At 46.8% G+C, this 16,158-nt stretch overlaps 1 protein-coding gene across 9 annotated transcripts in view; it reads right to left on the bottom strand.

Moving 5' to 3' along the window:
• The window catches only part of LOC146206484 (uncharacterized), a 252,153-nt gene that overhangs the window by 3,977 nt on the left and 232,018 nt on the right, over nt 1–16,158 (bottom strand). For all 9 annotated transcript variants that reach the window (XM_084591193.1, XM_084591194.1, XM_084591197.1 and 6 more), the window contains one exon: nt 4,483–4,617. In XM_084591193.1, the coding sequence (XP_084447319.1) occupies nt 4,483–4,617 (135 nt within the window). The remainder of the gene's footprint in view (nt 1–4,482; nt 4,618–16,158) is intronic.

Genomic DNA, 16,158 nt, shown 5'->3' with positions numbered 1-16,158 from the left:
TTTTCCAAAGCACCATCAACAACACCTTTGATGTCCAATCACAAGGGCACTTGTGCACTGCGGCGCGACCAGGGTGTCTAGCAAACCTCTATTTTCAAGATCCCTGACTTTTCCAGGTTTTCCCCAATTATTTCAGTTCCATTTCCCCGATGAGTGAAGAGGCTCAAAAATGTAGCTGCTGATGATCATGAGCATAGACGAATAATTCTTCACAACAAAGAGCTATTTGTTAATCATATTCTGCAATTTACAATAGTGAGAAGGCTGCCTGTCATTTGGCCATTAGGAACGTAAAAAGTTTACTGAAAAATGAAGAGTGCACTGATGCAAGCATCTGAGCACACAAACCGCCCATCCCGCAAAAAGTCGTTAATCCAATCCAATATGGTTGCGCGCAGGGCAGCACAGCTCGCCGATCACTGTCGCACTGGCCGCTGTCGGCACGGTTATTCGTTTTTTGTCGCATACTACTATCATGCAGCACTTCCACGTATTTTATTCAGTACCAACCACACGTGTGTGTTTCTTGTATTGTGGCAGCTCAGCCATGTGTAATATATTGCGCCTCGCCTTGTGGCGCGCCCGCAAGAAATCTATCAAGAATGAGAAACGACGAACAAAGAAAAAGAAGTGCTCCTGGTCGCTGTGCCCACACAGTCTTGATCTAATTAATCATTAACTCTGCCATCATCCATCCTTTTTCTTGGACCTGCACGTCTATTCCAGAGGACAACTTTCCTTTCGGGGGGGGTTTTGTGCTTACCATATTTACTCGAATCTAACGCGCCCTCGATTGTAACGCGCACCTGTTTTTCGTGACCCCCCACCCCCGAAAAAAAAAAAAAGCTCCGATTGTAACGCGCACCCGTTCTCCGCGAAAAAGAGTACCGCGCACCTAACGCTTTCATACAGCAATACAACTTTGTCTCGTTTGGAAAAGCAAAGATTTAATCTCGGTGCACTAAAAAACACACACACAAAAGGAAACGGCTTATCTTGCCAAGATTGTCACTATGCCGGCACAAGGTTCACTCGTCGTCGCTGTCAGACAACTCCTTGTCACTGTTGACGGACCAAAGCATCTCATCCTCGGTGCCGTCCATGGCATTCAATATGCCACATTTTTTAAAGGCCTTGAAGACCATGGCAGACGGTATCGTGCACCACGCATCTTTCGCCTATCCAGTGAACTCTTGCAGCGAGGCACGCTTCATTCTGTTGCTGGGAGTGAATTCATGGCAGCCACTCACAAGCCATTCGGTGTAGAGCGCCCGAATCCTATCTTTCACTGGCTTGTTCAAGCAAACATCGAGCGGCTGGAGCTGCGATGTCATGCCACCTGGTATCACGACAAGGTCGGTGTTGCACGCAGCGAGCTTGTCCTTGATGCGTTGGTCGAGATGGCACTTGAAAGCGTCGAGCACAAGCATCGCACGCAGGTCCAAACTGCCGCCGGGTCTCTTGCGCCAGACGTGATCGATCCAGTCGGCGACCAAGTCCGTTGTCATCCAACCTTTTTCATTGGCGCGCACAATCACGCCACTCGGAAACACGATTCCTTTTGGGAGCGTCTTGCGCCTGAATATGAGATACGGGGGCAGCTTGTGCCCATCCGCGGTGCAACAAAGCATCGCGGTGACGCGTGTTTTTTCGTGGCCGGAAGACAACATGCGCACTTGCTTCGCCCCCTTCTTTTCAACGGTTGTGGTGGCAGGCATGTCAAAGTACAGCGGTGTCTGATCGGCATTTCCAATCTGGCCGAGGTGGTAGCCGTACTTGTGGCGCAAACTTAGAACGAACCGCTGAAAACTGTGCAGCTTTTCTTCGTACTCTTCACGCAACTTCTGGCATATCCCTGTCCGCCTTCGAAGAGAAAAGCCTTTTCTCTTCATAAAATTTGACAGCCAGCACCTGCTCGCTTTAAATTCGCTCCGCGTTAGCCCTGTTTGTAGGGCTAGCTGCATCGCCCGGACTTTGAGCAGGTCCGTCGTCACTGGCCGCTGCGCCGCTCGCTGCTCTAGAACATATTCTGAGAGCCGCTCTTTTATTTCGGTGAACTGGCCCTGCTTCGGTCCACTGAAACCTTTTCGTGTAGCCTTGCTGCCGAAAATCTTTTCCTTCTGCTTGCGCCAGTCCCGCACGCATGTTTCCGGAACTCCGAATGCGCGCGATGCAGCCCAATTTCCATCCGTCTCTGCACACACGATGACTTTCCTTTTAAATGCGGCATCATGATGAACTCGACGAATCTTCGGCACGTCCATACTGGTCGGTCAATCGCAGAAAACGGGTAGGCTAACCAAAGCACATGTACCAAAGCACACGAAGGACGCTACTGCGGCTAGGCATAGACAGCTAGACCAGCTAGTAGGCTCGAAGTGCATACCAGGCGGCCATTTTGAAATGCCGATGGCGATGTGATATCGGAGATTTAGGGTCGTACTCGATTCTAACGCGCACCCAATTTTTGGACACGATATATCGGAAAAAAGGTGCGCGTTAGATTCGAGTAAATACGGTACTTAAAATCACACAGTGGTAGCTTCCACCCGTCCACCATCACGCCTAGCATGACCGTGAATCTTTTTCGGCATCTGTTGTCCTCATGTGCATAGACCGCGCACCTGTCTGCTACACTGTCGTGCTGCTCGGCATATCAAAATTAAACGGTGTCTGATCCGCGTTCGCGATCTGCAAGAGCAAGATTTTTTTTCTGCCGAATCTGTATTACGAAATGATGAAGGTCCATGACTGTCTTCATAGGCTGCGGGCAGCCTCTAGCAAAGTGTTGTCCGCCTCCCAAGCGAAAGTTATCACGCCGCATGAATCCACGCGCATCCCATCAGTTATTTGCTCGGAAATCTTGCGCCAAGAAACCTTCCTTCCTTGCAATTATGCGTGGCTGGTTCCGTATCAGCTCTATTGACATGGCGCAACCATTTGCCCATAGAGCCTTGATGTACTCTAGATGTACAGTTTCAACACCAAGAAACTTGCCCTTCTTCAGACCACGGAAGGCACGGCCAGTCTTACTAGTTGCCTCGAGTTTATCGTGCTGCTGTCTCCAGTAGCAGATGCAAAACTTGTTGACGCTGAAGTGTCTGCTGGCTTTTAGCTTAAAAGCAGCGGTGTAGCTTGCGTATCGCCCTACGACGAAGTGCTACCAAGAGCACTGTGACAAAGGTAGCAAGCACGGAACGAGGCCTACGAAAGACTTCGCAAAATGGCGGAACCACGTGGGGGACTCAGGAGTACAGTAGCTCTAGGTGCAGCACAACACTCGGGACTGACAGAAGCGGAACATTGATGTTTCCTTCTTGAGGTGCTCGGAGTGGTCAGAGCTGACGATGATGTCTCCTTCCTGATACACACGCAGGTAACCGGGTCAGCTAGTTTCAGCAGCACTTGAAAGATGGCGCTTGCTGCATGCAGTAGACTCTCTCGGCAATAGCGCTGGGGGTGTGATGATTGTGCGAGGAAAAATTTCAATTTTCGATAGGCAATGTGGGGGTGCAAGCGTAATGCGACTAAATATGGTATATCAAATTATCGATACATCAAACTATTCTGCAATCTCATTCAACTGCGATATATCCAGGATCAACAACGTAACTATCTATTATAGGCTTACGAACAAAACATAGGTAGCAATGAAGTTCGCAATTTTTAAGTAGATTTTTCCCAGAGAAATTAAGTTCACAGATTTTTGCAACAGATTATTCAGACCAAGTCATTCAGCGACGGCATTTTTTTTTTTTTTTGATGAAAGCCAAATTATCCAGTTCCATTTTGGTGTATGCTGTACCAAGGTGGCTCACGGGCTTCATTTATTAACCCCATCAGTGTCACTGGCGTAAACTTGCGTTGAGAAGAAACTGCATGCCGGACATGTCGTTTCCTCTCATCGCAATGCTTCACCTCGTGGATTGCGCAATGAACAAAATTTGACAGGAGCTGCTGTGCGAAGAAGCACCACTGCTATGCGAAAAGTGTAGCGAAGGCATGGTTTTGGAGCATTTCTTAGCGCTCCTGGCAGTTGGCACAAAGTAAACAAAATACTTGTCAAACCTGCGAGAAACTGTCATTCTCACTTGGAAAAAATAGACAATCGGCAAAATTGATAATGCCTAATACAAGACTTGCCTGTTCTTTCTGCTGTCCCAGTCTCTTCCCATATGATAAAAGACATGTTTGTGGGACAAATGTTTACTGCTATAAACAAGTGCGTACGACTTTGTATTAACTCTCAAAACATACACGCTTTACAAGTCTTTCGTAGCACAGAAATGTGCAATTTGAAAAGTAGCTATAAATTTTAACATCAAAAAGCAACATTCTAGCACTCCAAAATGTTTTCATGCTCAGTGTTACCATGTACAAGAATTCTGCAACCACATACAAAATTAACCTGCATGAACATAATAAATTAAAATTTTTTCAATCTCTGCACAATCTAAAAGCAAGAAATAAACAGTATTTCACCTGGAGCTTGTCCTCATGGTTTGTGTGGGTGTTAGACAGATGACGGAATTCATTGGTCAAGCTGAAGCAGTGAGCAATGTTCTCCGGAGAGACGAAGTCTTCGGCAACCTTTATGCAACTATGCAAGTTTCGCACCTGCAACACAAAGAAACCCAAAATATTCACATAACGCCACTGGTGCCACACTCAAACTTCTCAGTACTGGTAAGCAAACATCCTCCATCCAACCTTTTGCCAACAGTAATTATATACAGTTAACATAAATTGGTGGACGCTTAAGCTTCGCCTTTAAGAGTTCAATGCCATAGTTATCGCGCTCCATTTGCTGTCCTTACAACGCCAATGAGTTGAAGACAATGAATGGATGAGAGGGTACTAGAACCAGCTTTGCTGTACATCACGGGCGGCGCCGGGGCTGCTTTCCGTCAGCAGTCGAAACAGGCTCCTGATCGATGCTGTGAAACGGCAGCAAAAGCTAGTGTGCGATAGGCGAGGGGCAACATTTTCGAGGAAAATTTTTTTGTATGAGCGTTGATTTTAATTTTTGAGTAGCTGCGACCTCGGTAGTCACGAAACGGTTAGAAACTTGCGCAAAACCTTGCAGGAGTAGAAGCAGAGTACGCGGGATGTTTGACTGGTTTTCTCATATAGGAAAGATGATATATCTTTTGGGAATTTTTTGCGCGACTGGTCCGAAAATCAAACGTTAGACGGTTGCTTTTAAGAAGCCAGCTGTGTTCACATGTTTTGAGACAAACTGTCTCAAAATGTCTATAAGTTCAAAAGCTTTATAAGCAGGCCCTGCCGCACTAGGCAATTGGAATAGCCAAGTATCTAAAGTAGCAACACAAGGAACTGCTGGTAGCGAGATTTGGCAGTTTTTGGTTATTGGAAATAAAATGAGCGTACATGCATATTGATCAATGGATAAATTTAATGCACACCATTAATTGGTTCTTACCCACCAAATACAAATGTGTGTACAGAATCTGATATTGTCATATATATAGTCTACTTTGCACTGGGCTAATTGCAGGCTTTATTTAGTTGCCGTAAGTTATTTGATTAAAAATTAAACTTCCCGCTGCAGCAGCCAAAATATATGTAGTCAAACCTCGATATAATGAACACACATATAACTTGTGTGTGTTGTGTTGTGTAGGGTTTTTTGGCACATAGGCAACTAAGGCTATCATGCGCCAAACATGAGGTTGCCGAGCTTCTTTATGAGGGAAAATGAAAAGTGTTTAGAAAATTACAGCTGAATTATTGAATATATCAAACTCTTCCGAAATATTTTTGTTAGACACATGTATTTTTAATTTCCCATAGCGAACGCGGTTCGGCATAAAACGCATACAACGAACTTCGCGACGCTAAGCACTACCTTCACTTTAATAGCAGGAGGCAGGCTTCGTTGCACTACATGTGTGTTGTGCGGCACAGTCAACGTTCAGGACTACCTCACAGGCACTCACAGTGCCACAGATGCCACGTCGGCATCGAGTTGACAGCCAAAGAAATCGTTCACAATCGCTGACAGTGCCGCTTCAGCAGCAGCGCGATCGAATGTTGCTTTTGCCCTTTTGCGTATTAGTGTTAGCAGCGGCGTGGCCATCGTAGCGTTCTGTGGAGGCTACGTCGGTGGTCGTGGCGAGTGTGGTGCGCGGGTATGCGCAGTGCTATGATGGCAGTGAAAGTAAAAAAAAAAAGAGCAGCATTCATGTTAAGACCAAGCTCGAGATAAAATCAGGGCCTTCAAGGCAGTTTACAAGAGGCGACTGATTGACACTCTTCTCGTGAAGCTTCGTATGAAGCAGGACTTGAAGATAGACTTGCTGGGAGCAATCCAAATGCTTAATGCGGCATGGGACAGCGTGAAAGGCGAAACGATTGCCAACTGCTCTCGGCACACAGGTTTTGTTCCAGCAGAGGCCCGTGCATCAAGTGACGATGGGGATGAAACCAACGAAGCAGAGCTCCGCGAGTTCGATGAGGCCTGGAACAATTTTTCGCGTCTTATTGGTGACATGCCCGCAACAATGACTGTAGAAGACTTTTTAGGTGGTGACGACATCGCAGCGAGAATGGCTGTACTGACGGACGCTGAAATCGCTACGGAAGTCTCTGAACATTCCGTAGACGAAGCTCAGGCTGACCTCGCAGATGAGAACATTCCTACTTCACAAAAAGTGCTTGCTGCATTGGATTTACTGCGCCGCCACTGCAGTGCTATTGAAGGCATTGGACTTGCCCTTGTGCAGGGTTTTGCAAATTGTGGAACAGGGCATGATATGGAACGCGATCAACACAAAAGAGCAGGCCGCAATAACGCAGTTCTTTTGCGCGTAAATAAATAGACGTGACCCAAGTAAGCACCCTCCGAATTGCTTTGCCTTCTCCGATTGAATTTTGCTGCTCTTGCAAGTATTTTCTACGAGATTTAATTACGAAATATGGATATAGCAAACTATTTTCCAATTTTTTTAACTGCTTGTTATAACGAGGTTTCACAGTAGTAGAACATAACCCAAGCTGACATGAGCAACAATTTGGAACATAGTAGCAGCAAAGTGAATGCTTGCTTCCACATTTCATAACTAGAAATCTGACAGAGTCAAAGGGGGCACCTACCACTTGGAGTTGCTCAACCGATTTGGAGTTGAGATCGATGAGCAGCGTATTTTTGCTACCTTGTGTATATTCTTTTTCTGTCCTATACCTGTGCCGATAAATTTCTGGGCTCTGGTCAGTATAGTGCCTTCAAGAAAGGTAGGCAGAGTTATTTTAAAAAGGTGCGAAGGCGTGGGGAATGAATGAATGGATGGGCTTCCCTCTACGGCAGGTATTTCTTGCTGTTTCTCCTGCCTTCGCTCGTACAGAGTGGTGTTTGTGACTACCGCCGTGTCCGTGGCTCAGCGACATATTGCGGTGCAGAGATGAGAATTTCCCTTCTCAGACTGTACACATTTACATATTTTACAACTTATTTACATCAACGTCGTCAGATGCGACATCAAAACATAAAGGGCTAATTACAGATGGGTGAACGATCGGAGGTCAGAGGCTAGCAGAATCAAGCCTTGGCCTTCTGCTACACTTTAGACCAGAGTCCCTTGAAACCTCAGTCAGCCTAGCCTCCCTCCTTGAACAACCTGTCTGCCCTCGATTCCGAACCCAACTCTCCTCAGAGCCCAATTATCTTGACGCTCCTTCCAAATTCCAGTCTAGTCCACTGACCAATCAACGACTAGTCACTCTGTGGCCAATACCATGCAGTGTTTCAAAATAGGCTGGCCAATCACTGTGCCACATATGCCCCTCACCAACGCATGTTAAGTAAAATAAACACAAAGCATGCACTAAGCGGCGAGTGGTTGCGCACACAAACACACACATCTGCGATTTACTACCTCTCCAAAATCCTCCCACGCAAGGGGTGCCCAGCAGTTACAAAGACAAACGACGTCGACGGTTACACTTCCGAAAACACACACATATAAACACACGCAAACCTCAGGCCCAAACATTCCGATCGCTGCCTTTGGTCGGTTGCACGCGGGTGGCGGATTCAAAGGGACGTCCACCCTCCACCAGCGGCTCCCTCTGCAGCGCATTCTCCCAGGCCAGTCTTTCGCCGCATTTTAGGATTTATGGCCTCCACGCCCTCTCCACTCGAACCACGAGACATAGCAGTTAGCGCCAAACCCACAACCACTGCGCTTACGCTGTGCTTTCTAACTGCACTGTATTGCCTCCCTCACGGCACGGTCGAAGCGCGACTTTTTCAGAGAATCAGAACGGACAGAATCGGCAGCGTCGCCCGCTTCCATGTGTTCTGGCATCCCTCTCGAAAAGCGGCCATCTGCGCGACAGTCATAAATCAGCCGGCGTCAAGCTGCCCCTTGACAGTGTCGCCCCTTCGGAATCTCCCCTACGACAGCGTAACCGCGATGAACACTTCGTTTCTGGGTGAAGTCGCAAACTTGACTCCTCCCCATCGAGAACGTTGCGCGTACACTTGCTGTACGCTCAACATTGTGGTGTGGCGTACACCAAACAAAACAGAAATAAGCGCAGCACGCAAAACAATAGTGCAAGACTCCGTACAAAGGCGTGTGCGCCCTGAACGACAATACTCCGTGTGCACATTCGCAAACGGTAACTAATGCATGCGCCAAAACTGTAAACAACACTGCTTGGCGTATACGACACCGCACAAAGCAATACAAGGTAACACGCGTAAACCACATCATACATAGAACATAGGAGCGCCAGATACTGATCATCATCATCAGCAGCCTGACTATACCCACTGCAGGGCGAAGGCCTCTCCCATATTTCTCCACTTAACCCGGTTCAGTGCTAGCTGCATCCACTCGACCCCTGCGAACTTCTTAATCTCATCCGCCCACCTAACCTTCTGCCGCCCCCTGCTACGCTTTCCTTCCCTTGGAATCCAGTTTGTTACCCTAAGCGACCATCGGTTATCCTCTCTTCGCACTACATGTCCTGCCCATGCCCATTTCTTCTTCTCAATTTCCACTAGAATGTCGGTAACTTGAGTTATTTCTTTGACCCACTCTGCACGCTTCTTATCTCTTAATGTTACCCCTACCATTTTTCGTTCCATAGCCCTCTGGGTTGTCCTCAACTTAAGTAGAACTCTCTTGGTTAGCCTCCAAGTTTCAGCCCCATGGGTGAGTACAGGCAAGATGCAACAGTTGTATACTTTCCTCTTGAGCGATACCGGTAAGCTGCTAGTCATAATCTGCGAGTGCTTGCCAAATGCGCTCCATCCCAATCTTATTCTTCTTGTTATTCCCTTTTCATGGTCTGGATCTGCGGTTACTACCTGTCCTAAGTAGACATAATCGCCTACTACTTCCAGTACTTCGTTACCTAATGTAAACTGCTGTTCCTTCCCGAGGCTGTTGAACATTACCTTAGTCTTCTGCATATTGATTTTCAAGCCTACCTTTCTACTTTTCCTGTCTAGGTCATCAATCATTATTTGCAGTTCATCCCCCGAGTTGCTTAGCAATTTGTCATCAGCAAATCGCAGATTACTGAGGTATTCTCCATCTACCCTTATCCCTAACTGCTCCCATTCCAAGTCTCTGAATACTTCCTCTAAGCAAGCTGTGAATAGTACTGGGGAGATTGTGTCTCCTTGCCTAACACCTTTCTTTATGGGAATTTTGTTACTTTCTTTATGCAGAACTATGGTTGCTGTGCAGCCACTGTATATACCTTCCAGCACTTTCACGTACGGCTCGTCTACCCCCTGATTTCGCAATGCCTGCATCACCGCCGAGGTTTCAACTGAGTCAAATGCTTTTTCGTAATCAATGAATGATATGTATAAGGGCTGGTTATATTCCGAGCATTTTTCTATCACCTGATTGATGGTATGGATATGATCGATAGTAGAGTACCGTTTCCGAAAACCTGCTTGATCCTTTGCTTGATTGCAGTCTAAGGTTGTCCTGATTCTATTAGAGATTACCTTAGTAAATACCTTATATGTAACAGACAGTAAGCTGATTGGTCTGTAATTTTTAAGGTCCTTAGAGTCCCCTTTCTTATGAATGAGGATAATGTTTGCATTCTTCCATGGTTCCGGTACCGTCGATGATATCAGGCACTGCGTATACAGGGTGGCCAGTTTTTCTAGCACGATATCCCCCCCGTCCTTTAGCAAATCTGTAGTTATCCAGCTCTCCAGCTGATTTCTCCCTTTTCATACATTGATGCTTTCTTGACCTCGTCCTTCGTCACTGGTGGAACGTCAGACTGTTTTTCCCTGCTGCCAATCTCGCTACGGTCCTGACTACATTGACTATCTTGTCCATATTGGTGATGACGTTGCCCGCCTTGTCCCTCATCGCATACATCTGGTTTTTGCATATGCCCAATTTCTTCTTTACCGCTTTAAGGCTTCCCCCGTTCTTTACAGCATGGTCAATTTTCTCCATGTTATACTTCCTTATATCAGCCACCTTGCGCTTATTGATTAGCTTTGATATCTCTGCCAATTCGATCTGGTCTGTTGAATTGGAAGCTTTCATACTCTGGCGTTTCTTAATCAAATCTTTCGTCTCCTTAGACAGCTTACTGGTATCCTCTCTAACTATCCTACCGCCTACTTCTCCCACACACTCAGTAATGATATCTCTGAAATTATTGTTCACTGCTTCTAGGGTAATGTCGCCATCCTCGGTTAGAGCCGAATATCTATTCTGTAGCGAGATCCTGAATTCTTCTGCCCTCCCCCTCACCGCTAATTCGTTGATAAGTTTCTTTCTTACTAATCTGTTGCGTTCCTTCTTCAGATGTAGGCTAATTCGGGACCTCACCATCCTGTGGTCGCTGCATCACACTTTCCCAATTACCTCTACATCTTGCACAATAGCAGGGGTTGAACACATTATGAAGTCAATTTCATTTTTAGTCTCCCCGTTAGGACTTTTCCATGTCCATTTCCGGTTCTTCCGTTTGCTGAAGAAGGTATTCATAATTCTTAAGTTATTGCGGTCTGCAAACTCAACTATTAACTCCCCCCTGTTATTCCTAGAACCAAAGCCATAGTCACCTACTGCCTGGTCTCCTGCCTGCTTTTTCCCTACCTTGGCATTGAAGTCTCCCATTAGTACAGTATACTGAGTCTTTACTTTTCGCATTGCCGATTCTACATCTTCGTAGAAGCTTTCAACTGCCTGATCCTCATAACTACATGTAGGTGCATAGGCCTGTACAATCTTCAGTTTATACCGCTTATTAATCCTAATTACAATAACTGCCACCCTCTCATTAATACTATAGAGATCATCTATATTACCCGCTATATACTTATTGACGAGGAAACCTACTCCTAGTTGTCGCCTCTCTGGTAAGCCTCGATAACACAGTACATGCCCATCCTTCAGTAAAGTATATGCCTCATTCGGCCTCCTAACCTCACTAGGCCCTATGACATCCCATTTCATACCTTCTAGTTCCTCTAACAGCACTGCTAAACTAGCTTCACTACCTAGGGTTCTAGCGTTAAACGTTGCCAGGGTCAGTTTCCAATGGCGGCCTGTCCAGCGAAGCCAGGTATTCTTAGCACACCCTGCTGCGTCACAGGTCTGACCGCCGCCGTGGTCAGTTGTTCCGCAGCCGCTGGTGACTGAGGGCCGGGGTTTTATGGAGCTTATCATGAGAGGTTATGGCCAATTACTGCACCAGGGTGGCCAACTCCTGTTCTGGTGAGGGAGTGCATTGCCGGAGGTGTTCACCGGCATCGGGTCACACCCCGAACCTGTTTATGCAATTCCGTCGACACGCGGATTTTTTTAAATCCGGTAGAGAATTGCGCGGCACCGGGATTTGAACCCCTGTCCTTTTGCATGTGAGGCGAATGTTCTGCCGCTACGCCACCGCTGCCTGCCAGATACTGATACACACAAATTACCAGTACTTATTCAACGCTCAAGTACAGGCAGGACCCTGCCCTGTACGTTCCTTGGTCCACCATGTTAATCACACTCACCAATATTAGGTAACTAGCACAATCACCGCGATTTTCTCCATACTCAACAAGCCAACGGGACTTGTTACAACTTCCAACACCCCGATGAGCGGCGACCTGACCCAGTCCCCTAACCCTTCAGTGCGCGCCTAACTCGCTGGATTCTAGCACTGCAAAAATATGATCTGGAGTTTTTGCACATCAAAGGATCGCTTAATCGGTGTGCCGATGCCGTCTAGACTAGAGAGTGGTATCTAGAGTGGACGGGTTAATCAGCCCCACCGATGCTATCTGCGCAAGAACCGCTTCCAGGTGCTGCATATGTAGCTCCCAAGTCTCAGAGTAGACGGCTACATCATCTATGTAGGCGCGCGAATAGCCTCGGTGCTTTCGCAGGATCTCGTTCATGATCCTCTGAAACGTCGCCGCCGAGTTACGAAGTCCGTACGGTATCACTCTCCACGCATAAAGACCACTGGTGGTCGCAAATGCAGTATGCTTTTGAGAGTCTGGTTCAATCGCAATTTGCCGGTAACTTCTCGTCATATCTAGAATGGAGATGTATCGGGCCCTGGCTACCTCCTAAAGCAGCTCACTCGTTTTTCCCATCGGGAAGCTATCCGCTTCAGTGACAGCGTTCAAGCGACGGTAGTCAATGCACATTCTTACTGTGCCATCCATTTTAGCAACACACACAACCAGATGCGCAAAGCTACTTTCTACAGGATATACGAGTCCCTATTCTTTCAGTTGCTCCACCTGCTGTTCTACCTCTCCTCTCAGTGCTATCGACACACGATAGAGGTACACCTTGGTAGCTTTTGCTCCTTGAAGCAAGATGATTTTGCGCTCACCAACCTTACGCTTTCCCGGCCTTTCAGAAAATGTACTGCTGTACCGTCTCAGCAGGTCATCTAGCTCTGTCAACTGTCGGTTTGACAAGTGCGTGTTTTCCTCTAGCAGTGCAGCCACTGTCCTCCCGTTTTCACTAAATAGCGGGGTTGTTTCAATCTCGCCAAACTCTTCATCTGATTCAAAGACTATGCCGACATTATTCGCTCAAGCGTAGTACTTCCTGAGGCGGTTCGCGTGCACTCATTTTTCTGCGTCTCCCGGGAGCTGGACGATATAGCTGTCTGGCCTCACCTGCTGTTTCACTTCGGCAGGTCCGATCCATTTGGGCTGCATTTTCGCAACCTGTCCTGTTTCTAGGATCAGTACCTGTTCGCCCACCTCAAATGATTTTGGCCTCGCCCCGAGGTTGTACCTATCAGTGTATAACTGTTGCATTTGCTCACCTTGTTCATCTGCGGCACGGGCTGCTTCAGCCATTCTCTCTCGGAGCTCGGTCAAGTACGCAGATGCAACTTTATTTAACCCTGTCGGGGGCTCCCACGCTCCGGTCCACGTCCTACTGTACATGAGCTCGAAAGGGGGGTATTCCTGTGATCTCGCGCGGCAGCTCATGGTACGACCAAAGTAGACAGGGTGTATCTATCCCAGTCGCTGGCATGGTTGTGAATCACGCGTCTCAGCACCTCTACGAGCCCACTGCTCTGCGGGTGTTCCGGCGTAGAGAAGCGTACTTGTGCTCCCAATCGCTCTGCTAACTCTTTCGTTAACCCTGCCATGAAATTAGCCCCTTGATCACTACACACCAGCTCTGGTACGCCGAAGCGTACAAAATGTCCAGCAACGCCTGATAGGTGGCTTTAGCAGTTAGTTCCGAACCCATAACCACTGCTCTTACGCTGTACTTTCTAACTGCACTGTTTTGCCTCCCTTGCGGCACGGTCGAAGCGCGCCTTTTCCGATAATCGGGACAGACAGAACCGGCAGCGTCGCCCGCTTCCATGTGTTCTGGCATCAGTTCTGAAAAGCGGCCGCCTGCGCGACAGTCATAAATCAGCCAGTGTCAAGCTGCCCCTTGACCTTGTCGCCCCTTCGGAATCTCCCCCACGACAGGGTACCCGCGATGAACACTGTTTCTGGGTGAAGCCCACAAACTTAACTGGCAGCACTTAAGGGATAGCCCTTTTTCCTCCTTCACAATCTTTACTTCACTGTCTCCTGTCAGTGCATGGCTCCTCACATTATCTTTTGAGCTATACTGGGGATTCCATAACTTCAACAAGTTTGCTATAGGCCCTCATGGGTGACCAATGATATAGAGAACATTTCTAGCGACAGGCACCTTTGTGACGTCCCCCCATAACGCATGAAGTATGCGTTTGTTGGCTTGACACCCTTGTTATTGACAAAGAGGCTCTATAATTAAGTACGTACCTGGCTGCTTATTTTCACAGCAGAACTATTAAGAGGGGACGAGGGTCTTAAAACTAAATTTTTTAATTATGTGTAGAACCTTGTGAAACTTTGCATACAGATGTGTTTTTATTTCCAGATTCCAAAAATCTAATCATAATTGAGCTGGTAGTTTTAGATCAAAAGTTATTCTACAAAGTCTAGAGTGTAATTAGGTAATTTCTTATGCACCATAAATGAACTTTCTCATTTCATTTTGTTGCTTTTAATTACATGAATTGATAGCCAGAGAGTTCCCATACCCGATGACATTCTTCGTTTTTTCTAAAGACATGTCATGCTGATATTGCTGTCGAGAGTAAAAGGTTGCAGTATATGAGCCTGAAATTTGTTAAGCTAATTGCAAATTGCTTTTTACGCATGCACTAAACAAAAAAGTAAGAATGTCATCGGGTACCTCATTCCTTTCCGAAGAAAATGGTACCAATGTTATTTTGTGAACCAAAAACAAGTTATTAAAACCCTGCGTAAGGCTGAGGAGACTGACCAAAAATATGAAACCGAGAAAACAGCATTTGAAGTTTGACCATACGTTATAAGATGAACCGCTGATACCTGAAATGTGATATTTCCCACTGAAAATCACATATTCTTTCCATTTCTGAAACTGTCTTTGGATTCTGAATATATCAACTAAAAGTGAAGATATCGTGGACAATCCAAGGCCAAGATAGCATAGGCCATTGGGAATTCAGCAAAATTTGCGGATCTCATGTGTATTCAAGACAATAGCAATATTTTAATAGCATATTGCTAATTATTGCACGAGGGCTGCAAAAGCTCTATTACTAAACAGTTCTAGTAAATGCTGATGGTGATTTGCACCTCTCCAGGGCTGTCTGGAGTGGTTCGTGCTGACGGCAATTTACAATTGTCCGGGGCAATAGTCAGGGCACCTGTCTCTCTTGTGCCTCCTAGAAAGACTTTTTTTCAGCGTTGTTGCTCAAGAAGGCTGCTGTAGATTTCTGCAGCCTCATCCTGTCCTTTTCGAGGCTCCGACGAAGAAGGTTGCAGCCTGGAGTGTAGCCAAGGCACAAAGCTACACTCATTAGTTTCTCTTCTGCCTTGGTTGAATACTGCAACAGCTTCAGCAATTGCTCTTGTTACACTGAGCAGTGATGCATGGCTCTTCTTGGACACTTGTGTCTAAATCAGAGTGCAGGCACTCAATGGAAATTTGTGTCTTGCCATCGGCACACCTCTCAAGCAAGGCATCATCACTGAGTCGAGCAAACACTGGCTCTAGTGCTGCGCAGAGGCTGGTAAACTGTCTTTGTGAGCAGGAGGCTCCTCGGTATTCGCGATAGCACGATTGTATTTACACCATGAGTTCACGCCCTCGGGGCACAAGCTGTGGTCGGGGGCACTGTCTGTCGAAGACAAGTGTCGAAGCGTGGCTTGTACTGTCTTCTTCATTTCTGGCACGTCGTGTGTGGCTGCGGAGGGCATACCCGTAGTAGTTGGTGACCTTTTCAATTTTTTCTTGAGTCAGTTTTCCTCTACCTCCGAGTGTTTTGTCCTGGGCCTTTTTTTCTATGCAGTCCTTTTTTTCTATGCGGACAAACCCATAAACGTTTTCTGCCTGCAAAGCGTGGAATGTGCGGCTTGTCTCCATCGCAAAGTATTGTAGTGCAGAGAAGCCCATTTTTGGAGAGCGAACGCTTGAACATCAGCAGGGCTGCCTCAACTTCCATTCGCCCTGAATTGCAGTCTATGTTCTTCTGGCATTCGTGCTCTGCCAGCCAGTCTTCGTAACCCTCATCTGAAGGTTTAGGACCGATGGTACATCCAAGGCAAAAGTTGGAAAGGACAACATGATCAATCACTAGACCAGTGTA

This window comes from Amblyomma maculatum, chromosome 1 (assembly GCF_055883805.1).
Source record: "Amblyomma maculatum isolate TAMU_Amacu chromosome 1, ASM5588380v1, whole genome shotgun sequence".
Classification (NCBI taxonomy): domain Eukaryota; kingdom Metazoa; phylum Arthropoda; class Arachnida; order Ixodida; family Ixodidae; genus Amblyomma; species Amblyomma maculatum.
The sequence above is the reverse complement of the archived record's forward strand: the minus strand, read 5'-3'. Positions and strand labels throughout refer to the sequence as shown.